Source organism: Rhinolophus sinicus, chromosome 10 (genome assembly GCF_057876585.1).
Source record: "Rhinolophus sinicus isolate RSI-liver-muscle chromosome 10, RSI-T2T, whole genome shotgun sequence".
NCBI classification, from domain to species: domain Eukaryota; kingdom Metazoa; phylum Chordata; class Mammalia; order Chiroptera; family Rhinolophidae; genus Rhinolophus; species Rhinolophus sinicus.
The window spans coordinates 2,860,501-2,888,398 of NC_142510.1; the positions used below are offsets into that span (position 1 = coordinate 2,860,501).

The window sequence follows — 27,898 nt, forward strand, 5'->3', positions numbered from 1 at the left end:
TAATGAGAGTTACACCATTAGTTTGTTAGCCTATTCGAATAGGAATGTGAATGAGTTTGTTGAACAGATGGGGTTGTTTTACGTTTTTTAGGCAGCTTGGATTCATTAGAAGAAAGTCAATAGCACCAGCAAATGGAAATCGAGGAAGAAGCAAATCCAGTAAGTAGTAGCTTTAGTTTCTTTCTATTTTGTACCCCGCACTTTTAACACTGGTAAAGCAAAGGACACCCTGATCTTTTGCAGAGCAATTATTTGACTACTTAATTGTCATTGATTTTGAGTCGACATGTTGGAATGATGGGAAACGCCACCAGAGCCAGGAAATAAGTAAGTCTGGAGTGCCAATGGCCAAAACTAGCATTAGATGAGTCACTTTAAAGTTTGTAGATATAAACCAGTCAACAGTTAAAGAAAACGAGATGGTCTGTAAATTGGCAGTTTCCTCTAAAACCTGACTTGACAAAAAAAGGAAAGCCTAATGTGTCATCACATAAAACAATTGTTTTAGGATTACATACAAAACCTGAATTGCATAGAAGCTGAAAAAAATAACCTTTGCCATAAGAGGTACATTTCACCTTCCATATATATGGTCTTTATATTTAATTGTGGAAGTATATTCAAGAATTTTAAGTAGATATACTGATAACTTTGACATTTTTAACTTATTCTTTGGCATAACTTGATTATAACCATTACATCACACTGCATTGGTCATTTTAATATGCTTTTACTGAAACAATGATTGTTTAATAATGCTATAATGATGGCAATATGTTTAATTTAGAGTGATTACAGCATTAATTTAAGTTACATATAGTCAAGTGTCAATTGATGATTCTTTCATATAGTTGAATTTCCAGCAGTACTTCTGAACACATCAACTGGAGAGATTGAGTCTGAGTTCCATGCTTATGTTCAGCCTCAGGAACATCCAATTCTTTCTGAATTTTGCATGGAGCTGACAGGCATAAAGCAGGTATGTCCTTCCCTTTTCCTACCTCTCTTCTCACACAGCCAACAAAAAATAAGCAGGTGTGATACAAATATTAAAATCCAGAAATCAGTTTCAAAAAGAAAATGAAAGCTATATACATTTAGAATTAAATGTATTCAGTGTTAGGAGAAAATAATGTCCCCTCCAGAAATCCACTGGAATCTTTAAAACTTAGGAAAAATAGTGTTGTAAAAATGAGTATCAAACTTATTTTATGGAAATTAAATACATCAAATTTCTGTTGGTCTGGATTTAATTATTATATTTCTGTGTGATTTTTACATTGGTCGACTTAATTTTTCTTACCTTGCAAAGTTCTCATTGTATTATCACTTTCCCCTGTGTTTTTACATCTTTTCACTAAATAAAGTCTTTGTCACTTAGAACCTCTTCTTTGTTATGTCCCCCCACGGTGCCTAATTATGTGCCCAGTAATTATGGAATTCGATTTTTCAATTCATATTTTGTGACTCCCTTCAGGATCAAGTTGATGAAGGGGTCCCTCTGAAGATTTGCTTATCCCAGTTCTGTAAATGGATTCAGAAGATTCAGCAACAGAAGAAAATCATTTTTGCTTCTGGGGTTTCAGATATATCTACTTCTGAAGTAAAATTATGTGCATTTGTTACTTGGTCAGGTAAAGAAAAAATGTTGTATCTATTTATCATAAATGAGTAGCACTGCCACTATGTAGTTCTTTATCTCTAGTAAGAATTATACTTGTTTAACTCCTGGGCCAGGAAAAGAAATCCAAGTGCCTAGGAGATGTTAACCAAGAAAAGTAAATTTATTCATATTTTAAAAATTAACATTCTGGGATACCTCAAAATTTAAGCTTTAACTTTAAGAATCTTTCTAGATTGTTCTTTTCTGTTCTTCTGAGTCCAGGCAAAGATGACTTAGTGAAAACTCATTTTTTACAAAGTTGAATAAAAAGAGGTCTCATTCAACTCATATCCTTTGCTTTTATAGTTTTGCGCTAATGTAGACATGAAAGGGAAAATGGGCATTTTATTTATAAATGATGATGGTATAAGTAAAAACCACTGGCATCATTGACTTTGTTCTATTTTAATATATTTAATGCAGATTGGGACTTGGGGGTTTGCCTGGAATATGAGTGCAAAAGAAAACAGCTGTTAAAACCTGTGTTCTTAAATTCTTGGATTGATCTCAGAGCAACTTACAAGGTAAGGGTCAAGATGGGGGCATGTTCCCGTTCCTTCTATCGAAAAATGATTAAACTTTATCCCACACATGGGTATGGGTTCCTACAAATAAAATGTTTTCTTTGGAAATGTCCATATGACTCATTTCTTAAAGTAGGCAAAAATAACACAACAAAAATAAGCACATCCCAAGTCTAGTAGAACTAAAAATATCTATGAAAAGTAAGTGGTTAACACCTAGCCTTTGAAATAGTAATCATGTCTTTAGACATGTTCTCATTTATTTGCTTAGATTTTCTATAGGAGAAAACCAAAAGGGCTACGTGGTGCCCTGCAGGAAGTGGGAATAGAATTCCTGGGACGAGAACATTCTGGTCAGTATAAATTGAAAATTATTTTATTATGTAAGTAATTTTATAAAGTCTTTGGTGTGAACCTCATTTTTGTGTGATGTCATTATTAAGGAATATTCTTCAGTGTAAGAAAAGCTCCTAATCTGGGCGAGCCAAAAAAATGTATACAAATGACTTGTATTCATCTTTTGTTACGGTATATATTGAGCGTTACAGTTTAGTACAGGTTTTCCTTTCTTAAAATGTGCATACATTTTTTGACACCCTCAGTATACAATTCAAATTGTTTCTAAGACTTTCAAATTACCACTTTCATGAAGTATTGTAAGAGAAAGACTACCACCTGTGGTTTTCCAGTTGCTAAAAAGAAAGAATTCACCAAATTCAATGGAGATTAAACAAATGTCCAAATAATACAGTGGACTAGTGACAAAACTGAACAAGACTGTTAGATTACTCATGAAACATCGTCCGTACAGAATGGTAGTCACCTTGGGAACTGCATAAGAAATTTTCACCTTCTCTGTGAAGGTCTGAGACCTTGTCTTTCTTTATTAAGGCCGCCATAGCTTTCCATGAGACCAATTTACCATGATTAAAATTAGTAGACGATTATAAAACTAACAGCATGTTCCAACTTCTATTTAAGTGGTGTTTTCTCCCCCTCTCTATTTCTTTACACTGGTGTCACTAAGTTCAGTATTTGATATTTATTTCCTCAGGGTTGGATGATTCTCGGAATACTGCCCTTCTTGCTTGGAAAATGATCAAGGATGGTTGCTTAATGAAAATTACCAGGTCCTCGAACAAGGTTAGTGGTGTCTTGCCTTTTTGTCATCTCAAACTCCAGAAGTAATCATAGGGTCATTGAAATGTAGGTGTCATGTGTACAATCATTTATAATCAATGATGACTTTTTTTTTTTTGGTCATATAATGTATACTAAAGAAATTCTGGAGGCACAGTTGCTAAAGTTGTTGGATTTGTCTGTGGAATCATAGGTTCCCCCTAAGAAGAATCCCAACATTTTGGCCAGAAATCTGAATACAAATCAAGTTGAAGAAACATCAGCCTGCAACAGTAGCCTTTGGAGTCCCAGTGTATTTGATAGGGAGCCTAAAAATACAGTATGTTACCATGAAAAGGTTCAGATGAGGTCAGTTGGTGTGAATTCTATAAACGCACGGCAAGACGAGCCACAACCTAGGAGCAGTATAAGGGTGGGTCTTCACGATGCCAAAAGCTGTTCCTCTCTCTTCAACACTCGCTCGTCTACTTCGGGGTGGCACTCGCGGAGTCCCAGCTTGCCTGCACCTATGCAGGAGCAAATCAGAAGCGAGCATTGTGCACTGGACACCAAATCTAAGTCTTCAACAATGGGTTCAGAACTGGTACTTGTTTCCACGACCCTTTCATCTGTTAATCATGTTTCCGATATGGAAGTGAGTTCAGCTCTTGACTGTTTGCCTATGCTGGCCGACTGGGAGGATTTAGCTTTACTGCCAGGATCTCAGCCTGAGCAAAATGCAGACTGTGTACCTCCCATTAGTGACCCAAACTTAGATACGTCACTTAATTCTGGAGAAAGATTAATGGTTTTAAAGGAATCTGAAATGCTGAGCCATGAACACTTTGCAGGCACAGAAGAAACTCCTCGAAAATCTGAGACCGCTAAGGCAGTTGTGTATAAGAGTCCACATACTACGATTTATAATGTAAAAGAAGCCAAAGATCCGGGTGCAGATGTTTCTCACTTTAAGTTACCTGGGTGCAGATCAAGTAGCTTCAACAGTGTTAAAGCCGGTGTGTCTCATCCTTCAGTTTTGGGGACACATTCTCTTCTTTTAGGTGTCACTAAGAGGAAGCCATCCAGTCTCCCTGCTTTCCCACCAGCAAAAAAACAGACCTTCACCATTCGTGAAGAAATGCCTACATCATCTAATGGCTCCCCAGTGAGAAGTTCTTCTCAGAAGGTTCTCTCTTCTGTCTTAACCTCTACAGTGAACCTACAAGAGCCTTGGAAGAGTGGGAAAATGACCCCTCCGTTATGCAAGTGTGGCCGGAGATCTAAGAGACTAGTTGTTTCTAATAATGGACCGAACCATGGAAAAGTCTTCTATTGTTGTCCGATTGGCAAATACCAAGAAAACAGAAAATGTTGCGGTTATTTCAAATGGGAACAAACGCTTCAAAAGGAAAGAGCCAAGAGCTTGGTTCAGTCTCCTTCCTCACGGGGACTCGCTTTTAGTTCTTCAGAAACAAGGCATATTTGTGACAGAAATGTAAATGTTTCTACTAAAAATTCATTGAGACTCAGACCTTCAATGAGGACTTGATAATCTTTCCTTACATCTAAACTATGTTTTACTTTATTGTGACTTTTTTAGTGTGGTAAAGAGAAAGAAACTATATAGGGCTACAAGTTCTGAGAACTTAGTAGCATGTCTGAGCTCTGGAGAGTACGTCGGGGCCATTATACACCTGCGTGCATCTGTACACACACACACACACCCTGAAAATAGAGAACAATAAATTTCACAGCCTTCTAATTTCACTCATCAGTTACCTAACTTTTGTCTTTTGTTCATGTATGATTCCTGATTGTGCCTTGAATTCCCAAACATTATGAGTATTCTTAAAATGTCTTACCCTATTTTATTTATATTTCATATATTATTTGCCAAATTTATCATAGTTTTTTGAAGAACCACAAATGAAATATTTTGTAAACTGCATTTATTAGATTAAATATAATAAGCCATAATAATATATGATATCTCTTTTATAGTTAAACCTTGAAACAAAATTTAAATTATTTTGTTATTTGAATAAAAATATGACTAATAAAAATCCCTAGCCTATTTTCAGGTAGATACTTTTACTTAGGTAATTATGATAATCTAACTGACATTTTTTATGTTTTAAAAAACTTCTATAAGTTCTTTAGTTTTATTTCAACACTTAAAGATTGGTTTTGATTTGTATTTAGACATATCAGAAGAATTATTCAACTAAGATTTGAAAACCAACAGGTCAGAGATTTGGTTCAGAAACTGCTTTTATACTGTACATTTAAAAATTCCTCAACAGTTGATGGGATTTGTTTTATAGATACCATGATGATTAATGGAACAGATTTAAATGGTTTCCCATTCTTTCTTCCTCAGTTCATTTCTTTTTATTTTCCCACTGATAGTCTTTGGCAGCTCTTGAACGAATTCTACCTGTTGGTAATAAGAGAAGAAAATGAGCCCAGAAATTTTCGTCTTTAGACAAAGTCAATTATGGAGCATTTCTATTTTAACTCCAGGTCCAAGAATTAGGACACACATTGGGGTGGATTTTCGGTAAGAACCAAAAAGGAGAGGGGTACTGTTGAGATTTTTTTCTTGACATTTAGGATTTACTCCAAGTCTGGTGAGCCAAATGGCCCAACAAATTAGATTAGGAATTTTATCATCCATGTCATTAGTTCCATTTGGAACATTTGGTGTAGCATGTTTGAGGAGACTGTTCATTAAAATGGAAAAAATGAACAGCTGAAGTTTTCCAGAACACTAAGCAAATGCTCATCATGATTAGAATACCTACCTTTCTGGGATATTTGTAAGGTGCTGTAGTTTTTTTAACATGCTCCTGAATCTCCTTTTTTAGGCGTTCTTGGTCATGTAACTTGTAATCAGGGTTCAGAACAATAAAAGCCTTTACTACCTAAAATAAATAAATATTTGAACCAGCAGTAAGATGAATTGTGTATTTTTATGGTTTAGTGTGTCTTGGGTACTTCATCTAACTGGGAACCTAAGTGCCAGAAGGTTCACTAGGGTTTGAACCAACTCTGTACTCTTACGCCAGCCAGTTGACGCCCACAAGTCCTGTGCTGTATCTAACACAAGAGTTTCTGGGATCCCAGCTTTGTTTATGATCTACACTGGAACCTTCTCATCTAACTACGTCTTGAACTCTACTTTCTTACCTGGTTCCGATTATCTCTGTTCTTGCCTCATCTTTTATCTCCCTCAAAAAGCTTCCTGTTGGAAACTTGGCAATACACTAACCACAGTGTGTTGTGTGACCACCCAGCCTGGTCTGACCGAGCTTCTAGGTCCCCACCCTCAGGGTGGCCCTTCTAACTGGCATTCACGCTGAGCTTGCATGTCCTTGTTGAAAGGGCCGCTTCATGGAGACCATGCACACTCTATTCCAGAGACACTTCTGGCAAGGCAAGGCCGTGAAGGTTCCAAGGCAGGGAAGGTCTGACCCCTTCCCTGGCCCTGAGAAACAAGAGTGGAAGTGATGGTGTCCTTGTTCTCTAATTGACAGAAGACGGAAGACTTCGTCACTTCATGCTCACAAACCCTGTTCAAAGTTCACCCTTTCTTGAAGTATTTTGGAAAATCCCGCCCACAGTGTTTGGGCCTTTAATGGAGAAGGCAGAAGGCCACCCCTCATGGAGCCCCTTCAAGAGTGGGTTGGGATTCTGGGTGTTCTCTCCTGGGGCACAGCCATCACTCCCTTCCCGAGAGACAAGACTCCAGGCGAGTCGAGTGTCCGCATCACGTCCAGTCACCAGTCCACGCTTTGGCCTGGAGTGTGGCTTCCTATGGACACATTTCCAGGAGCGTCTCCTGCAACTTTTATGGTTAAGTATCCTGCACGTAAAAGCCTGAGGCCTTGAGCATAAGCTGGCAACATTACCTCTCCACCGTGGTCTGGGAGTAAATATTTGCTTGAAAGTGAAATTTTGGAAACAATAAACCACCCAGGACAACTAGTTAGTGAGAAATGAAGACTTGCAGTTATAAATGTTCACATATTGATCATTGTTTAACAGTGAGCAGTTTTACCAATTTTATGAGCAATTATTCGCTTTTGTCTTTACCAAAACCCCTTGAACATTTTTAATTTACATGTGTCACGGGGTGGTTACACAACTGTGTGTGTGTGCGTGCATGCATGTATCCATATTTTGGTATTTCATATTTTATTTGTATTTATGCCCACTCTGCTGTTTTATCAACATTTTTATGAGTTAAAAAAATGTATCTTCAAATATATGGTGATGGAAGGAGAACTGACTCTGAGTGGTGAACACACAATGGGATTTATAGATGATGTAATACAGAATTGTACACCTGAAATCTATGTAATTTTACCAACAATTGTCACCCCAATAAACTTTAAAAAAAAAATGTATCTTGGCTGTAAGTGAATCTTTGAGAGGCAAGTTATTTTTAGAACTAATGTTTGTAATTACTGGTTTGCATATTGATGACTTCTACCCTTTGGATAAAGTTTGTCTTTATAAAAGTCTCTATAAAACCAGCACAGGAAATGATTACTTAACCAGGAACAACCTAACACGGTTAAAAGCTTGAACCCTGAAGTGTGACGGCCTGGCTTCATGTCACACTTTGTTGTCTAATCCAGGGCAAGTCAGGACACCTCTCTCTGCCTCAGTTCCCTTCCTTGTAAAAAGAGATTGTGAGGCTTGGTAAGTTAACACAGGTATAGGGGTTACAACAATACCTGGAACATACCAAGTCCTCAAAAACATTAGGTGTTATTAGCTATAGGAGTGGTAGAAGCACAGGATTTTTTTAAGCATCCAGAAGTGGGCTTCAAAGAATTTTGGGCCTCAAAGTGGGCTTCAATTTTTATAAGAAGAGTCTATGGTTGTGCTATTCAAAATGGTAGCCACTTAAGTTGAAATTAATTAAAATGAAATGAAATATTCCTGTCACACTAGCCACACTTCAGTGCTTGATAGCCAAGTGTGGCTATTGTTTAGATGGTGCCAATATAGAACATTTCCATCATTGCCAAGTCCAGTGGCCTTCAACTTCCAAACAGCTGTGTGGTCCAAACAATTTAGGAAACCCGGCGACCTAGATGAATGTTTCTCAGCGCTTTGTTTCACATTCCAGTGTAAAAATAGGACTTAAAATCTAAATGTTCTTTTCAGAAGTAATAACAATGACAAAAGTCATCCATTCCTTTATCCCTATTGGATAGAGAAATGGATGACTTTATCCAATTCGTTTTGTCTTCTAAAGAAGCCTTGTAGAAAGCACACAATTTTAAAAACTGAAAATGTAGCTAAATAGGTAAATTAAGTCATTGGCTGAAAATAAGTTTTTAAAAGCAAAGTAACCATGTGAAATTACGAAAAAGATATATATATATTAAAATGTGAAGATCAACTGGTAGTGCACAAAATTATCGATATAGGGGTTAAATTAGGGACATACTCATTTAAATTCATTTGCTTTTGGGCAATTTATCTGAGAAAATTAAATATTCATAAAACTGTGAAAGGAGTGATCAAAGTAGTGATGATTAGCAAATAGCTTTAGGAATTTTCAGAGCTAAAACATTGCAAAATAAACAACTGTAAAAATGTATACAATGTTGCAAAACTTTGTAGGTAGACAAAAATTATCAATATTTTGGATATTGTCCTAAAGGCTTCATTTTATGGTTTTGATCAGTTGTCCTGGAACTTGCTACTCAATCCTAGGCCTGGCAGGACCTAACCTGGAGAAAGCTAGGATATGTCTGCTACCAGGAGGAGAGGAGCTGCCTGTGGTATGGAGCACGTGGCCACTTTTCACAAGGACACTTCATTTGGGACACACACCCACATCTGCCAGGAAACATCTCGGCTCACTGAGCTGGTCAGACTTTTCCCCTCATTTGGCTAATTCAAGCCCTACCCCAAGACTCCAGAGCTGTGGGGGAACCCTTACCCACTGATCGGTCATATTATACTCTGGGGTACCAGCTAACTGCCAAGCCAACCCTGGTCCTAAGGGCTCAGCTACCCAGTAAGCACCTGTCCAAGTGGATACAATTAAGGATGACCGATGCTAGACAAGGTGCAGGACAAGCTGAGACTCCTGGAGCCTTTTAGTGGAATTCAGAGCAAAGGGACAAACGTCGGTAATCGCTAAATCTGTTCCCTGCTCTCATCCATCTGGAATATTGGGGGCCCTGCCTGGCAAAGGGGGCCTGAAGAGTGGCATGGAAGCTTGAAACCCCACCTACCACGTGGTCAGCCCCAGTAGGAGTGAGCTTTCAGGACTCCTGTCCGATTCATAGCTGGTTTCCTGAGTCCTTTGCTTATTTAGCTACCCAGCCTGCTTGTGGTTGCCTCCGTTTCCGTCTCTGACCTTGATCCCACCCCTGCTATCTGATGCCAGCCCATCCCTGTACGAGGGACCATGTTGGTTTCCAGACCTAGGTAACAACTTGATCCTACCTAGCTGACCTCTGACACCCTTCCCGGTGTAAGCCTGGTTAGTTGGCATTCACACCATCTTGGCCCCAGCCCTCCCTGGAAAGGATTCAGATTCTTTACAGAACATATTTTTCAGTCTTACTCTGTAGCAATTCTTTCCGACTAGTATATTTCTATCTGACTTGCATATTTACTAATGCCTCTATCTGACTTGCATGGTTAGTAAATGAATCACTTGGGTAATTCTGTTTCAATGAACTACTGTTTAAAAGTGTGTGTTAGACTGCTAACAAATTATAAGGTGGTGATGGATCACTTTTACCTCTCCTCTGATGGCGTCTGGGCTGCTGACAACAGCGGACTCGGCCACAGCAGGATGCTCAATCAGGGCACTTTCTACCTCAAACGGTCCAATTCGGTAACTGGGGGAGGAAATACAGGACAGGAATTTATAAAGATGAGTAGCAGTTTCGCCACAGAGCACAGATGATGAGTTAACGTTGACATATGCACAGATGAAAAAGAAAATCACCCAGAGGATAATATGATATCGTCTGATCTCGCCACAAACCAGAAGTATCCATCTTCATCCCTGTAGCCTCTGTCCCCCGTCAGGTAGAAATTGCCTCGTAGAGTTGAAGCTGTTTTTGTAGGATTGTCCTGTGAAACAAATAGTATTTTATTGTTGTTATTGTGACTCTAACGTTCAATTGAACTTTTAAATGTTCTAGGAGAAAGAAAAGTTTGGTTCCTTCGAGAAGCCTTAGACGGAAGAGGGGCCAGCGTGTGAAATAAGGACGAAATCCCAGCCCTGAGCCAGCCCAGCATAAGAAAGGTAAACTTCAGTTACAAAGACAAGGCATGCTTCCATCCTGAGAATTTTCTTAGACGGACACAAAGTAAATATTGCAGGAGCTCAGCGCTCAGAGCCGGAGGCTAAGTAAGTCTTTTGCTAAGTGACCAATATCAAACATGGGGAGCAGAAGAGAGAAGGGAACACTCAGAGTTGAAAAGAAGCACCAACTCCTAATAATTCAAAGGACAGACAGGTTTTTTGGGGGGTTTCGCATCTTGTTTTATACAAACCACAGAGAATCGGTTCTATAACTTTGGCAGGAAGAAAAATGAAGTCTTGTCACATTAGGGAAAATTCACTGACAGGCAGAACCTGGACCTTTGAGTATATTGATGGGAACTTCGCTCTTAGTTCTAAACTGTGATTAGCAATGAAGATTTCTAAGGAGCTTGGAAGGCCTCTAGTGAAAGAAATGTACTTAGTCTCACTCCGCATTATCTACTCCTCTCTTAGCCCTCCCAAGAAGGGAGACACCCATCGGGTTTCAGGAAAATGGGGGGCCGTTGGATAGTGGAGGGGTCAGCGTGTACAAAGGGCCGGCCTCCTTCTCGGGCCCCTTCCTCTCGTCCTCACGGGCCTGGGGCAGTGATCGAGCCAGCCCTGGGGAGCCAGTGTGTTCTCCTCTAGCAAGTATTTGGACGTTTCTTCAGTTCCCTGTCCAGGGATTCCTATCGAGGACAGTGAGTCTCTCAAGAAAAGGCCGAGGACCTCTCCGAGGTGTGTCCTGTGGCCAGTGGGGAGAGTCGGTAAGTACTTCTGAGAACCAAGTAGAAGATGAGAGGTTATGTAATAAGTCTCTTACTACGTAGTGAGTGAAAAGGCCTAATGGTCGGTCGGGGAGAACGCGAAGGCCGATGTCCCCTTCTTGTCCAGGAGGTAAAACATTGCCACTACCATCTAAAATCTAGGATAAAACAGAACAGTTGACTTAAGGGAATGTTAATTTACATTACGAAATCCACAAGAAGAATACAAATTTTATTTAATTCTACCACCCAACAATAATCACATTTTGGAAATAGCTTGAAGACGACACAGACCTAGGAAAAATAGGATCCTTTTCTAATATACTGTTTGGTGACCTGCTCTTATCACTTAGCAATATATCTTGGTTGTGTCTCCCTCGCAAATAAATATTTCATTACTGGTTTTCAAACTCTGTGGAACAGACAGCACGTTACGTAAGGAAGCAGGAAAAGGGCAGTGTTCCCTGACGAGACAGTGGGGGGCAAGCCAAAGCCTTGCTCTCTTACTCTCTCCCCAACCTCCATGCTTCCTTGAAGTTCCTTATGGTCGCTAGCATTTATTAAGCACTGACTGTATTCTAAGTGATAAACACAACAGCACTACGTCACATGTCTTACTGTCTTTAGTCCTGACAACTGTCCTATCTGGTTAGAACTGTGATTATTCTTATTTTACACACGAGGAAACTGAGGTGCCGGGAGGTTAAGTGACAGCATGTGACTGAGCTGCCGTCCACATCTGGGCATCACACTCCAGACCCTTGCTTGTCATCTTTACCCTCCTCTGTGGACTCTCTCCGGGGCGTTCAATCCAAGTTAGCATTTCTCAGGTTGATGGCTTACCTTATGTACCAGATTTTGCTCTACATGGCTTTCAGCTGTTTCTAAATATGCTAACTCGGTGCTGCTTTTATATGCATCCACCAACAACCTTCAAACCTGAGATGTGGCTTGTGTGGAAAATAAGGGCATCAGACTTATCTGGCACTTTCCGGAAGGAAGAAGCCTTATGTCCTCCATGAGAAACTTGAAAGGCAAAGCAATTCTAACGTAAAACCTTACTATCAAGTTCTTGTAAATAAAAAACTATGAATTCGCACCCAGGCATCTAAAGAAGGATGTGGCTTCAGGTATCAAGGAATTATGGATGGAAAGGAGGTATTTTAGGACAAACACGTATCACAGACTGCTCTTTAACAGGTAGGAAAAAGACATCATGTTCTCTCTCTGAAGAGAACCACAGCCCTCATTGTTCGAGGGGTTCTAACATGTTAAACATGAAAAGGCTGAGCTTTGGCCTGTGAGGTCGCAAGGATCCGACATGCGGCTGGTTGGAGCACACCCCCAGGTGGCAGGATGTCACTGCAGATGCTCCTGGCTGGCTCACAGCGCACCCAGAGACACTCACCTCGCGAACAGCAGAGCCGGACCTGAACCCCTAGGCAAGGTCCCGCAGCACAGCTAGGTGGGGGACAGGACCTAGCGTCTGGTTCATTCTCAAAACATTTTCTCAAACTGACCTGATCCTAAGAATGACCTGCGTGCTTGTGTAAAACACAGATTTCCACGAAATCCACTGACTCCGACGCTCTGGGGAAGGGCCCTGGGAATCAGTGTTTTTACCAAGTGCCCATGTGATTCCTATGATCAGATAAGCTTGGGAAGCATCTGCCTACATCTGCAGCTCGCCCTCAGTTACGTGTGGTTCTGAGCTCTCTGCAAGCTCATCCATTCTGTGTCCTTGGTGCCCTTTTTCCCTTCCACGTGTCAGTGGAGGGTCCTTTGGCTCTACTTAGCTTTGCTTGGGTCGCTCTGAGAACAATTCTAACCCTGTACAAAGTGTGCTGATGACTCGGGTACCACCTAGGGGTGGGGGGTGGTTTGGCGGTGGCAGCAGTTACAGGGAGCCAGGGAACGGCCAGGCCTGTCTGTGGGAAGAGAGGAAGCCAGCTGCTGCCTCCTTTGGCCTGCTTGATACTCTTAGGAGGTCCTGGCCTCTCTCACCAGCAGGGGCAGTGTGGGGTTGTGGTTACAGTACGGCCCTGGGAACCAGATTGCTTAGGACTGAATCCCACCGCCAGCAGCTACTAACTGTGTGACATCAGGTGAGGTAACCTGTCTGGACCTCACCTGTCAAATGGTTCTAGTATTACTACTATGTGTCATCGGCTCCTTCTGGAAATTCAATGGGTTAGTATTTATAAAATGCTTAGCACAAGCAACTTACTTGGCACAAGCAACCGCTTTGCAAAAAAAAATTGGAGACCAGTAAACTAATACTTTTCTATCATTTCTGTCTTTCCATGGAAATTATCATGAAAGTAACATGAAATTACCCCCAAAACTAAGAGTGTAAGGGAAGGTAGAAGTGGGGTAGGACGTAAACAGATTGGGTTGTTAAATATTTTTCCGGAAGGATGTTTTGCAAACCTTAACGTCAAAAGCAGGAGAAGGCTTTCCCATAGAGCCAGGCTTAATTTTCATTCCTTTAAAATTTCCACAGATTAGCACCTAGGTGAGAAGAAGAAAGACTAAAGTAACATTACAAATAACAAAATGTATTCATTCATCCACCATGCATTCATTAAACAAATATTTAGTGAGAACTCAATATGAATTAGGCTCAAAATAAAACAAATTCTCTGCTCTCATGAAGTATGGTGGCAGACACTAAACAAATACATGTGTGTGTGTGTATATATATATATATATATATATATATATATATATATATGTATATATATAATGTTTAACAATTAATAAATTTATAATTAACAAAAATATCCATATTTATGAAAACACTTGTACTCACATTAGCACTACACTAGGCTGTTTCTATTTAATAACTTTGTCAATTTTTATTTTTATTTTATTTTTGAGTATTTTAATTTTTGTCCAGATACTACATTCTCATGGTTTATAAATTTAAGCATTATAAAGACACACTGTGAAAAACTTTTCAGACTTGCCCTAATCTGCTCCATCTTACCCCTCCCTTTCCTACGTAATAACCATTTTTGTTATTATTTCATTCATTTTCTCTAGAATGTCTTACTCTTATTGCTATGTGCTCTTTAGACGACCCTTTATGGAGTATGCTCAAGGAGTTGCCCCCAAACTCTTAATATTTCAAGTAACAAGGAACTCATCATTTTCCATGTTTGAGGCAGCCCCGACTAAGAAAGTTCCTATTACATATAAGGAAAATCTTTCTGTAGATCTAGTACTTTTTCACTTTAAAAATATTTGAATGCCCTCACCCTGTTCAGTGCTGTAGTGGCTTTTCTCAGTGAGTGGCTGTTACCATTCCACAGTGCCAGGATGTATTGTTACGCTATTTAAACAACATCTGTGTCTATTACAGGGTTGTTGTTTTTTTTGCAACAAGCTTCGCTCAAGCTTTTCTTTTAGCTGTTCTTCTAACCACTCCGTTCCCTCCCTGGCCCTCAAACAATAGAAGGACATAATAACACTGTGGTTTTCATTGCTCCACCTTCCCTGAATCCGGCCCTGTCTTTGCGGTGAGGTCCATGTACCGTTTCAGTCTGTCCGTACCCCTCGTAGATATCCAGACCTGTCCCGATTCTCCACTGTTCAGTCACTTCAGGGTTGATTGGTTCCCCGGCACTCACGCAGTGCTGTAAGCTTTTGAACTTATAGCTTCTCAGAAGACAGATAATGAGTTCAATTTAGGAGGAGAAAGGGAGGAAAATGGACATTAGAATGATTTCTAATGAAATCTCAGTATAAAGGATGTTTTAGTTCCTCCCTAACTCCCTTCTCCAATATAAAATAAACCATTCTAACATCATAAAACAACTCCCTAAACACCAGTTTTTCTTTTTTCTTTTCTCCCTTTTATTTCGGGGTGAGGGGAGGGATGTGATTTGTTGCAAAGAAAAGCCATACCACCTTAGGGAAGGTACCACATATGTAAATTATATTTAACCAATATGTTAAGTCAGTGATTAAAAGTCTACCATTTGTCTGGTTAAATTGACTGTGGAATATTTATACAATGGAATACTATACAGCTGTAAAAAAAGAATGAGCAGGTTCCTGGACAGTGCTGTGCAATAGAACTTTCTGTGACGATGGACATTTCTATAATCTACACTATCCTCTACTACCCTCTAGCCCTGTGTGGCCGTTGAGCATTGAAGTATGACCAATGCAACTGAGGAACTCAATTTTTTTTTGAAGTATGATTGACATATAACGTTAAATTAATTACACAACATAAGGATTCGATATTTGTATATATTGTGAAATGATCACCACAATATGTCTAGGTAACATCCATCACCACACGTGGTTACGGAATTGTCTTTTGCTTGTGATGAGAACTTTTAAGATCTACTCTTAGCAACTTCAAAAATGTACTACAATATTATTAGCTAGAGTCGGGAACTGAATTTCTAATTTAACTAAAGTTAAAATGTAAATACCCACATGCGGCTAGTGGCCAGTGTATTGGACAGCACAGCCTCAGGATACATTGTTAGGCCCATAGGCGCAGGTGTAGAAATGAGTGCATATTATGTTTCCACTTATAAAAGGGGGAACCTCCGCCTATTGGCTTGTGTACACCAGGTTTCAGGGAGATGGAGAAGTGAGACTGAGGGCAAGGTTTGGAGGAAGACTTTCCACTATATATTCTTCTAAACCTATCGAATTGTATGTCATGTCAATTATTTCCCATTCAAAATGAAATAAAATCAGTTAAAAATATTTACCAATCCACCCTTTCAAATAGAATCACTCATAGAGTAAAAGATATTCATCTTTTCTCCTATTTGCTGGGATCTGTGTCCAAACAGGTGACGTCTCTACTTTCTCAGCTCAGATAAGTCACCCTCCATAAGACTGAACACCTTCTTACCTGGAAGCACTGGGCTCGGAGCGCTACACGTGGCTGCACCCTCCCTTTCCTCGCCTGGTTTAGGGGACCCTGCCCAGCACGTAAGCAAGAGGAGAGATTGCTAAATCCCATACCTACTAGTCTGGAGCTATGTTTTTCGGCAGAAAGATCTTTTGTTTCAGACCTGCCTCTTCCTCACTCCCCGCTCCACGTGCCTGTTTAGCCACCTTGCTTACCTCAATAGGTCATTCTGTACAAGCATCCGGTATGCAGTGGGCGCTGAACAGAAAACGGTGATGGGAAACGTGGAGAGAGTCTGCAATTTACAAGAAGTAAACTCTTGGTCTCCCTGCACCTTTGCTAAACGCCTACGTGCCTGTGGGAGGGACAGCACGACTTAAACCTTGTTGATTCTAAGGGCGGTGCACTCACACCTTTCTTTCCTCGGTAAATGTTTTCAGCCTTACTGACTTTCCAGACGTGAAACCTTAGATCACCTTTTCTACCCTGATTTCCACGCGTGACCTTAAGCATTAGTGTCATCAGGAACACTGCTGCTGCATTTCTAAGCATGGCCTTCTGGTGCTCTGCCTTACTTGCAAGATGGTAGTGGGCTCAAACCGCGGCAAGTAATGTGCAAAGACACATGCTCCCTGGGTCCATGGAGAAAACACACTGCTCCACGCGGACTTGGCCCAGCCTGTGTCCGATGTATTCCACATCACATCCGAAGGGGTCAGATCCAGCCAGAACCTGGGAAACACAGAATAGCCCCAATCTCTGTATGTGGGAACACAAATCTAAAAGGGCAGTGCTGACACCTCAGGCTGCCGTTAGTTGTGGGAGAATACCTTCCGTTGATAGATAAACCTAAACCGAAACTGCTATGGGTGTGTCCGGTCATTTTAGGAGATCCGCTAGTCCCGCTGGTAAAGTAAATGGCCATCGTCTCATTGTGTTTTGTCTTCACACAGGTGTGGCTGTTGCAGGCATGTCTAGGAAGGAAAACGTGATTCTGCACGTTAAACACAGCGTCAGCCATTGTCGATTGTCGGCACAAAAGGACTCAAGAAGCCATCTACTGGGAACTCTTTATCTCATGGATCAGGCCTCAGGGATTGAGGCTCAACTCCAAGGTAAATGCCACCTCCCTCTCCATCTTTTTAGGCACTTTCCATAATAGAATTAAACTTTGCCACCAGTAGCCCATTTATGATGGCCGATTTCATAGCTCTTTACTGGATGATAAAGAAGAGTTAGAGCATTTAGAAAACTCAAGAGTGTTATGCCTCCTGCAGAGTGAGGAGTCTATGATCTTGTGATCATAGATTCGTGAAGAACTGCCCCCTCTCCTTACTGTGGATGCTTTAAAATGTGATTTAAAAAAAAATGAGTATGTTCACAGAAGTCCCGGGTAATGGTACAAAGCTAGGGTTGGCATGATCTGGCCTGCCTCCCGGTTTTGTAAATAAAGTTTCATTGGAGGCCTGCAAAGCCTCAATTTCTGTCCACACCTTCTATACGAAACCTTTGCTGATCCCTCAAAGGATTATTTTTCTGTTTCCCACAAGAGTCTACGTAGTTCTGAATACAGTAATCAGTGAGACTGCAAAGGCTCTAAGCATCTGTCCAGGGAAGGAAGGACCCCAGTGAAAGAGAGAAAACACTGAGTCCTGCAGGGCAGTTGGGCCGCTGTGTGAGTCAGACACTGGAGCAGCTGAGAGGAGGGAGCCTGCTCATCCAGCATCTTAAGAAGCCCACAGATTTTACTTCCCTGGGGTTCTTAGGCTGAGAATGAAAGAGTCAGAAATATCCAGGCCAGATCCGTAGGGCAAAGCTGTTTGCAAAGCCTGACAAAGCCAGACTGAGTGTTTAGTCCATGACTCATAATGATCTTCCTTCATTATAGGTGGTGCCTGTAGCCCTGTACCTGTCACTTCTACTGCAGATAGAGGAGGTTATTTGGAACCTAAGGCAGGGTTACATGAGTCTCTCACTGCTGGAGGCAGGCAGCGTAGTGGGTAGGAGTGCGGGCTCAGCTACCCTTTGGGGGAAGCTGTTCTACAACAGTGAGGGCTACTCACTTCATCAGCTCCTTGAGGTCTCCCCACCCCTCTCTGGGGTGCTGAGACACAAGGAGCTTGGAGCGCAGGTTTTCACACTGAGAAGCCACTGCATCCACTGCTGGGGCAACAGACTGGTCGGTGATGACGCACTTGGCTTGTGAGGACCGCAGTCTGTAGAGAATGTCCTTCTGGGTCAGCTGGGTGGTCCCGGGAATGAAAACCGTCCCTGAAGGGGCAGAAAAGGAACAGCGCGTGGCGGGACGTGAGGGTTGTGTAGACAGTTCAGCGCATTCTCCCTTCCTCAGAGTGAGTTCTGCTCCCAGGCAAGTGCGGCCTTTGTCTTCCTTTCTTTATTCTGCTTGCGCCTCTCATGGATCTCAAAGCTGTGACCCTTTGACCTAAGGTGGAAGGGTGTTACCTGCTGCTAATGATCTTCCATCTGAAGACGCTTCATCACGTTCAGCTTAACGAGAGCTTTGACTGGCAAGGACATTATTACCCAACATACTTAGCAAGGGCTTGAGTGCCCGGCGCTATTCTAAGTGTTTTGCATGTTTTCACTCATTGACTCCCCATCAAAAAAGCCCCCAGACACAAACGCTATGAGGAACTTGCCCAAGACCCCAAAGTAGAAAGTGGCAGTGTGGGGATGGAGCCCTGCAGCCTGACCCGGGAGTGGACATGCGACCGCTTCATCCAGCGCCTCTGAAAATGGACATGACTGCTTTCTGCTTCCACTCCTACCTGCTGCCAGTTACACTGTAAGAGCGCCCTGGACGCTCGTGTAGCTTGGCCTTGGACTAGCCATTTCACTTTCATGCTCTCAGGGTCTGTATCTGTAAAAAGGGGCTTATAATGGTAGGTACTGCCTTCTCATAGGATTACCAAGGGTTCAAGGAGTTAAACTGTGTAAAGAGTACAAAAGTGCTGAACAAATATTAGCTGTTATTTTCCTCAAAGGTTTAAAGGACTTTCAAGAATAGATCTGTATCTAAACGCACACACATCTGTGTGTATGTATATCCACTGCCCTGGCTCCACCACGAGTCACAGACCCTCAAGAGAACGGCAGAAGGTACCCACCTCACAGTGGTTCTTACTCTGCCTGGTGACACGTGCCTGGTCACTTCTTGACTCCTGACACAGACTCATCTTTTCATTTTAGAAAGGATAAGCCCCTCCAGTGGAGTCTTCTGGAAACAGACAACCAGGACCAAAACCCACGCTTCTTTGGAATGTCTTCTCTTTCTAAACAGGGTATGTAGCAATTTTTATGAGACTTTTAACTCCAAGGTTATTTCTTGGAGATGTTCCTCCGAGGGCTGAGGAGTGAGCTTACCATGGCCTAACACTTGTCCATAATTCAAAGGCACTCTCTGAGACCATGCCAGCATTTCATGCCCAGAATAAGCACTTTACTTAAACACATCTCTCTTAGATAATTCATTTCCGCCACCATGTAATTCATCTCTTATCTTTAAAATAATCTATTCACCATGATCAAGCTTACCTATTAAAGCTACTTCCTGTCCAAATTAATCATTCTGGGAATCATTATATAGTTTCTTTCCAGGAAGCAATTTATGACTTTAATTAAAAAATGATCCTCCAGTATTGCTCTGGAGTGATGACCTAGTTGATTATAAGTACAGTGAATTCATTTTTCACTCATCCACTTAAAAGGGAGAGCCTACGATGTGGCAGACACTTTTCTGAGTGTTAAGGTACGGTGGAGAACAGGAGACAGAGGTCCCTGCCCTGCTGGAACTGACGTTATAGACAGACATTAGACGCATATAAAATACCAGCTGAGGAGCAGTGCTGTTTTTTCCTCTAAGATTCTCCAGTAGCTGTTGGCTAATTCTCCTGCCTCATTGAACTGATACGAATAGATGTCTGGTCCTGGCACTCAAACCATCTCATACTAAGACAGTGTGCTTAAGCAGCACTCGTGAACGCGATCGTTTTGTTTAAAAAAACTGGGAAGGTGGACTGTGCAACTCCAAGGTGTAATTTAAATGTACACATGAGATTAGAGCATACAACTATCCCCAACTGCAAGTCATGCTTCTGATAAATGGGGAGCTGTTACTTAATAGAATGACTTACTACGACATAGGGAATGTTAATTAAGCCAATGGATACTTCACTGAGTCCTTACTATATGCCAATCATTGCAGGGGCAGAGATAGATATGTCAGTCATTGCCTCTTGGGAGCTTACATAGCCCTATGAGGAGGACAGGTTTACGAGCAAATTGTATACCCAGACAGTCTAGCACAGGCTAAAACAGAAAGACATAGAGGGTTTTTGGGCGAGCTCTCCTGGACTGGGACGTCAGCGTGGGGCTGCTGAGGACATGGCATGAGAGCTAAGATTTGGAAGTCTAATAGGTGGTGTCCAGGTGGTTGGGTGTGAGGGGAAGGCTTTCCCAGTACAGGAAGCAGCGTGCACAAAAGCCGGGTCAGGGGAAAGACCCCAAACCTCAGAGAAAACCCTTTGACAGGGCTGGGGCACAGGGTATGAAGGGGAGGAAATGAGGGCAATACAGGAAAGAGGGCTAGAGCCTTCCATGACACCTGAAGAAGGTCCGATTTTATCTGGTGGGCAACGGGTGTTATTAAATAATGCCAGGCAGCAAAAGGATCGGATAAAAATGTGTGTTCTCAAGTGGATACTGGCTATGGAGGATGCGTTAGGTGGGAGCAGAGTGTGGGCACACACAAGACAGAATCAGGGAGACTTTTGGGGAGAGCCATTCAGCAGATGGTAAAGATGTGAAGTAATGTGATGGTAATGGAAGGGAAGAAGAGAGACTCTAGGGGCATGCTGGCGTCACATGGACAAGCTGTGGGAAGTGATTAGGAAGGAGGAGTCACAGGTGTGTGGCTTAGGGCCCCAGATGCATGGCAGTCCATCGTGAGTGGAATGAAGGCGTGACACGAGAACTGGGTGGAGTCTTTGAGGCTGGGCTGCACTGAGTTTCAGAAGACCATGAGGGTCCCATAGGAGAGAAGAGCAGAGGGGTGAGGGTATTCAATTTTCAACTGGCATCCACTTAGTAATACTAACTATTTCATTTTGAGAAACCCAACTCCTAGTTTAGGTGAAAAAGACACGGCATGTTTCCAACACATTTCTAAGGTTCCTGAGAACAGTACTATATCGTGTAGAGTTTCTCAAATAATTTACCCAGATGAATGCCTCACAATTACTTAGATGTTTTGGAAACAACCCCCTGCCAGCTTCAAACACGACTAACCTGTTCGCAGGCAGGCGACATTTGCCAGCCACCACTCTGGGACCCTGGGCAGAATCACAATTACGCGATCCCCCCTTTGCAGACCACAGGCCTCTGTCAGTACATTGGCCAGTTTCCGGGACAAAGATCCGAGTTCCTCAAAACTCCATCTCACTTCTTCTCCAGTTCCATTTATCCACCAGAAGGCTGGGTTGGAAGGTTTCTTTCCAGCCTGAGGAAAGAATGCAGTCATAGATTTAAAGGTGGTTATGCAGCTAAATTCTGTTTTAACTGACCAATGAATATTTTCTCTGAAGAAAATTCACAGGTCATTCGTTAGGACGTACATGCCGTATTTGCAAATAACTTTGGGGTCCTTATTTCTAGATGTTGGGAGCCGTGTCATTTCTCATTTCGCCTGGTGGTTAGAATTCACGCGTCCCTTTCTTTTTCTCTAAATGCTGTATCTATGCCTTATTTCCTACCATTTCTGACTCTTGGAATCACTTCTCACCCTACTCCTTTTTTAAAAAAAAATTAACCTATAATCATACATGTTTGTAACCCAGGGCTTCTCAACCAAGAAACTCTTAGCACGTTGAGCCATGTAGTCCTTTGCTGTTGGGGGACCGTCCTGTCCATTAGCAGGACATTTAGCAACAGCCCTGCTGCTCCCCATCAGCACACACCCTCCCCCAAGTCAGGCAACAAAACTGTCCTCAGACATTACCCAGTGTCCCCTGGGGCAAACTCCTCGTTGGAACTGAGTCTGCCTGCCCCTGCTCCATACCTTTTCCATATTGGTCCACTTGTCTAGAACATCTTTAGCAAAGTTGAAATACTCTGGAACCTCCAGTTTGAAAGCCTGTTTCATAGATTCATAGTTGGAAAAATTCTGAGGGGTCCCTGTTCTGTGGTCTTTGTGCAACGCTCTCACAGAACCAGGAATCACTAGATGCTGGAAACACTTGACACGAAATAATAGCTTCATGGTGACAGGGGCTAGCGTCAGTCCTGTTGCGTGTTTTAGCACTCAGGGTTTCCTGAGCAATCCATCTAAAAGACAAGCAGAAAGACGTGTCTGTGTCCTGAAGGCAGCCATCGCCCAAAGCTGCTAAGTGTTAGTAGTGTGACTCGTCATCAGCAGAGCACCATTTTCTGAGCGCTCACTATGTTCCAAACACTGTGCTCTGTGTTTTACTTGCACACAATGTATCATTCAACCTGCGGACTAGAGTGACCCTGTGGGCTAATGTCAGCATCTCTGCTTACCCCTGGAGAAAACGGCTGCCTTAGCTCTGGAGGCCATAATAAAACACTGCGGACTGAGCGGCTTAAACAACAGACTTATTTCTCACAGTCTGGAGGCTGGAAAGTCCAAGACCAAGGTGCCTGCCCATTTGGTTCCCCAGTGAGAGGCCCCCTTCCTGGCTTGCCGGCAGCCGCCTTCTGTGTGTCCTCACAAGGCGGAGAAAGAGCGAGCTCTGGCCTCTTCTTCTTACAGGGACACTAAGCCCCTCCTGGGGCCCCACCCTCACGACGTCATCTACTGCCAATCACCTCCTGCTACATCCCATTGGGGTGCTGGGGCACAAGCATTAAGCCTGTAACTGAGGCACTGGTTGGATTTGAACCCAGAACTGTCTGGTACCAGCCCATTCTCCTGACTCCCATATGTATTTCTAAAGAAGTCAAGAACTGTGTCACCCAGTTACTCTCAGTGAAGGCAAAGGGCTAAGCCTTCTTACCTAATACCTGTCACCTGCAGATTTCAAACACAGTGTAGAAATGGTAAGGAGAACTTTTCGTGACAGATAATCCGTAGATGAAGAAACTGAGACTGGCCCGGTACCAGTTAGGTAGGAAAGCACTGCCCAAGATCTTGTGGTTCCCAGGCTCCTATTACGCCCCCTTTGAGTCCAGGCTTGTTGCTGCATTTACTAGAGATGTGATAATAGGGCTTTAACCTGTAGGACTTTCGTGGGGGGACCCCTCCGGGCCACGCAGCCCTCCCTGCTTCTGTGGGCAGTCGTTTGATCATGGTATCATGTACTTGGCTGGTCTCATAAATGAGGCAGTTAAGGGGTTATAGGGCTCGTTTCTTTGGAAGATTCTTCCTGTAATCTTCCAAATGTCCTACAATAAAACACTGCTCTCAAAATCATTAAACTATCATTTTTTTTCAATTGGGGAAGGGGAACAGGACTTTATTGGGGAACAGTGTGTACTTCCAGGCCTTTTTTCCAAGTCAAGTTGTTGTCCTTTCAATCTTAGTTGTGGAGGGCGCAGCTCAGCTCCAGTTGCCGTTTTCTAGTTGCAGGGGGCACAGCCCACCATCCCTTGCGGGACTCGAGGAATTGAACTGGCAACCTTGTGGTTGAGAGCCCACTGGCCCATGTGAGAATTGAACTGACAGCATTTGGAGTTAGGAGCATGGAGCTCTAACTGCTTGAGCCACCGGGCCGGCCCAAACCATCATTTTTTAACTGTAATTCTAACTGTGTGGTGTGTAAGGCAGCGAGGCTGTGTGTGGAAGGATTTCTGTATTGATAAACTTCCAACACTAATTAATAACGGACGTCAGCCATATGTTTTCCCCTAAATAGACCTGGCCTTTGGGCATCCTATTCCAGTACCCAGCACATGGGGAGACCTGGGTGCTTCTCCTGGCCCTCCCACCTGTTTGCGTGAACCCCAGATAAGTCAGTGACCTTGAGGCCTCTGAGTTCGTCTGGTTTGAGCCTCCACATTTTTCATGAGCACAGGTGACACAGCCCTAGATGGGGGAAGCGACTTGCTTCAATGTGTCATATCAGAGCTACTGCTAAAATGTCTTTACTACAGTTCAGTAGGGTTTCAACAGGGCAGCGAGTCTCAACCCTGCCTGGATGATTGAATCACCAGGAAAGCTTTTTAAAAATACCGACGCCTGGGTCTTGGACCAATTTAATCAGAATCTCTGGGCGAGGGGTGGGGCCTGGGCAGCATATTTTTTGTTTTCCTCGGAGGATTCTAATGTGCTCCCGAGGTTGAGAGTCACTGATCTGGGGGCTGTGATCTCTGAACCAGCAGCATCACCGGGAAGCCAGCTAGAAATGCATGCTCTCAGGCCCCATTTTCACACTCGATCAATGTAGAGACTGACAGCCTCCGTCGGAGAGTTGTCCCAAAGATTAAATGAGATCACCATGCCCGGTGTGTTACAATCTGCTAGAACAGGGGCCCCCACACTTCCCAGGGAAGGGCCAGGTAGTAACTATTTCAAACTTTGAGTGCTACATGGGCAGACCTAACACACTTCTGTCACTGGAGAACATTCTAGTGGACAGTGCCGACCTCTACTGATAATAGCTCGGAACTGGAGTGATCGGGAACATTAAAAGACAGGCATGTGGAGGGGAAAGATTCCCAAGATAAAGTTTTCTGAAGGGCTCAGGTTTCCTCAAGTATTGACCATCCCTGGTCTGTTGCTTAAGGGCCATGGGAGGGAACGTGTTTGCAGGAATCTCCTTAGGCTCTAGGAGAGGCTGTTCTGTCGGACAGAAATGAACCTCCAGCTCCTTCAAGGTCGTTTTGCGTGGCAGTGGGGATTGGGCAGGCAGGGAGCACAGCCTTCCCGGCTGTCTGCTGACAAACCGCCGTGGGCTGTTTGCCCGTACAAGAAGTTAAGCAATCCACAGAAAGTTTTTAGATCCAACTTTTCTCTCTTTGTTTTCAGTTGGGTAATAATGCCTTCAAGTAGGTCCAGAAACAAAAAAGATCCACAGAGAGAAGCCTGCCTCCCGCCTGCCCCCATCTCACAGCTGCCCAGCTCCATCCCACACCCACCCTTCAGGGACCCACTGTCATGATTCCTGGGGATCTTTTCAGTTTCTTTATGTGTGTTCAAGCGAATATGACTATGGATTCTTATTTCTCAACCATTTTTAGGTAATAGTAGCCTAGAACACACACTATCCTGTCCATTAAAATTTGTTAAAGTGGATTTTTGGCGGTTTTTCCAGCCCAGTCCACAGATATCTGCCTCACTCTGTTTTGTGTTTTTAACAGCAGCTTGAACTGCACCATAATTTCTCAGGCCACGCCCCTATGGATCATTGTTTGAGTTGTTTCCATTAGTTTGCAATGTGGATGAAATTCTGAAACTATTTCCTCCTCCACATTCTAACGTACATGGAAAAGAAATCTGAGCATTCATTCGGAGCTTTAATTGAGCCTAACCGTTCTGTTCTACCAAAAAGAAAATATCCACACCATCCCCATCAAAACTGGAAGGTTGCCTTCTCAACCAACAAAGTTATGCTTCTGTCTTTTCAGCATGTCCATTTCCCGGGTTTTCACTATTCTTTGCTGGTGAAACAGCCTAGATAATGCTCCCAGTGCGGGTCCAGATTTTCATACTGAGCCACAGAGAACTCTTCTAAGGAGGACCCTGCTGGTGAGATGAGCCTTTGAACGTACTTAAGATCTCATCTGAAATGCAAGCCCCCCATCTATATAAATAGCAGCGCCAAGGGGGTTTTAGCCCTCCCCCCATATCTCCCTAAGTACCTCCCTCCACGTAATCCAGGTAACAATGGTATTTGGGATCTATAGCCTCAGAGCAAGGAGCCCCTCCCATTCTCCCCAACCCTCAAGGCCCTGCCTTAAACTGCTGTACAGGGTTTTCAGAGCTTCCCTTAACCACCATATGGAGAAACATGGCTGTCCTTTTGTCATTCCTTGGGTTTGCATGTATGTGTTTCCTGAAGTTTCTAGAGGTAGTTTGCATACTTTCCGCACAAGATGGATTCCTACCTGCCATGAGCGGGGTGGAGGACAGTGAAAAAGGCAGTTGCTACTCAGACTCAACTAAATTTTTTCCCAAAACATTTTATCAAGTTAACACATGCACATAGATTTTTAAAAACTACGTAGCACCAAGAGGCTTAAAATGAAAAACTCTGCGGCTGTGTTTCCAGGTTTTTGTATGTACATACTCCTAGTAACGTACTAAATAATATTACACAACAACTAAGAAATTCTGATAGAAATACCTTGGCTGCCCAAGACTTCAGAGAGAGCGTTTTTGATTTGTTTGTTTTGAGTGTTTGTTATCTTTGCTCAAAACTACATGCACTAGCCCCGCAAACCTTCCCATAGGAGACAGATAAAGTACTCACTAAAGTGACAGATCCCGGCCCAGCTGGAGAGCGGAACTTGAACTCTCCTATCTGCTGTCGTCCTGGGAGCCAAAAGAAGAGGGAGCCAGACACAATCTGACAGCTGGAACAGCAAGACTTCCCGCAGAGCCTTTCCTTGATTGGTAGAGACATTCTGGAGGGCGGAGCAGGAGTTCTGGGCAGAGTTTACCCTGGAAGTTGATCCGGTCTGCCTTTTCAGAGGGAAGCTGTGGGGGAGGAAGGTGTTGGGGAAGTCATTAGGTAACAGGAGAGAAAGGAAGCCTAGGTTTGCTGGAGGGACCAGTTGGGGCAAGCAAAAAGGGTGGAAGAAGATGGGGGTTTTGAAGTGGAGAGGAAAGAAGTTAAGGGGCAGGGGTGGTCTACTCTCTTTCTCAGCCAACCAGCTGCCATGGTTCAACCAGCTGAACTGGTCAGGATTAAACATAAACTCTGATAAACAATGAGCATAAACAAAAAATCCAAAATTAATTGTTACCTGAAACTAGCAATGTACAGACACACACCAAAAAGCCTTTATGACCAGTTTGAGTTTATCCCAAGAAAATGAAAAAGGAGAAAAACCATTTCAATGAATACAGAAAAAGTGGTTAATGAATTTCAGCGCTCATTTACTTGGGAGGACAATCCATATTCCCCCAAAAAGTGAAATTTGAATAGAAGGGCATTTCCTTAATGTGATAAAGGGTATCTGTCAACCACTTATTTTGATATAAAAACATAAGAAACATTTAATGGTGAAACATTAGAGCCATTGCATTTAACTGGGAATAAGGCAATGTCACCACTCCTAGTTAATACTGTAGAAAAAGCCCTTGTCAGCCCATGGCAGACTAACTAAAATGCGAGTGCTTTGTCTGTCTCATTCATTACTGAATTCCAGACAGCTTAGAACAGGACTCAACATATTAGAGGGGTTCCTAGTTGTTAAGTGAGTGAATGAAAAAGCTGTGGCTATGAAAATGATACAGCCATACCTCATTTCATTGCACTTCACTTTATTGTGTTTCATGGACATTGCATCTTTTACAGTTGAAGTTTGTGGCAACCCTGTATGGGGTGGGCTAGTTTATTGGCACCGTTTTTCCAACAGCATTTACTCGCTTTGTGTCTGTGTCACATTTTGATAATTCTCGCAATACTTCACATTGTCACTATTGTAATTTTGGGGGATGCTAGGAACTGCATC

The 27,898-nt window shown here is 42.7% G+C and overlaps 2 protein-coding genes across 7 annotated transcripts in view; one reads left to right on the plus strand and one right to left on the minus strand.

Annotated features, from left to right (window-relative positions):
* The window catches only part of ERI2 (ERI1 exoribonuclease family member 2), a 7,554-nt gene extending 1,296 nt beyond the window's left edge, over positions 1-6,258 (plus strand). The window contains exons 2-9 of one of the 3 annotated variants that reach the window (XM_019751609.3): positions 92-159; positions 244-327; positions 852-979; positions 1,478-1,634; positions 2,087-2,187; positions 2,459-2,540; positions 3,242-3,330; positions 3,521-6,258. In XM_019751609.3, coding sequence (XP_019607168.3) covers positions 92-159; positions 244-327; positions 852-979; positions 1,478-1,634; positions 2,087-2,187; positions 2,459-2,540; positions 3,242-3,330; positions 3,521-4,855 — 2,044 coding nt within the window. In that variant the 3' untranslated portion in view covers positions 4,856-6,258. The remainder of the gene's footprint in view (positions 1-91; positions 160-243; positions 328-851; positions 980-1,477; positions 1,635-2,086; positions 2,188-2,458; positions 2,541-3,241; positions 3,331-3,520) is intronic. The other 2 variants (XM_074323114.2, XM_074323113.2) reach the window with 2 other exon arrangements.
* On the minus strand, positions 5,239-26,818 carry ACSM3 (acyl-CoA synthetase medium chain family member 3). Of its 4 annotated transcripts, none has more exons than XM_074323118.2 (14): positions 26,692-26,818; positions 22,320-22,585; positions 21,551-21,761; positions 18,307-18,514; positions 17,074-17,217; positions 16,819-16,975; positions 16,459-16,598; positions 14,898-15,021; positions 13,792-13,872; positions 11,418-11,519; positions 10,292-10,419; positions 10,082-10,181; positions 6,107-6,230; positions 5,239-5,739 (listed from the first exon to the last, which is right to left on the minus strand). In XM_074323118.2, the coding sequence occupies exons 2-14, from the start codon at positions 22,518-22,520 to the stop codon at positions 5,657-5,659; spliced, it is 1,803 nt and encodes a 600-aa protein (XP_074179219.1). In that variant the 5' UTR covers positions 22,521-22,585; positions 26,692-26,818; the 3' UTR covers positions 5,239-5,656. The 4 variants fall into 4 exon arrangements, with proteins under 4 accessions (XP_074179219.1, XP_074179220.1, XP_074179221.1 ...); XM_074323119.2 differs by having other exon boundaries at positions 16,459-16,538; positions 22,320-22,610; positions 26,688-26,779; XM_074323120.2 differs by having other exon boundaries at positions 16,459-16,538; positions 26,692-26,762.
* Between the last annotated feature and the right edge of the window lie 1,080 nt (positions 26,819-27,898).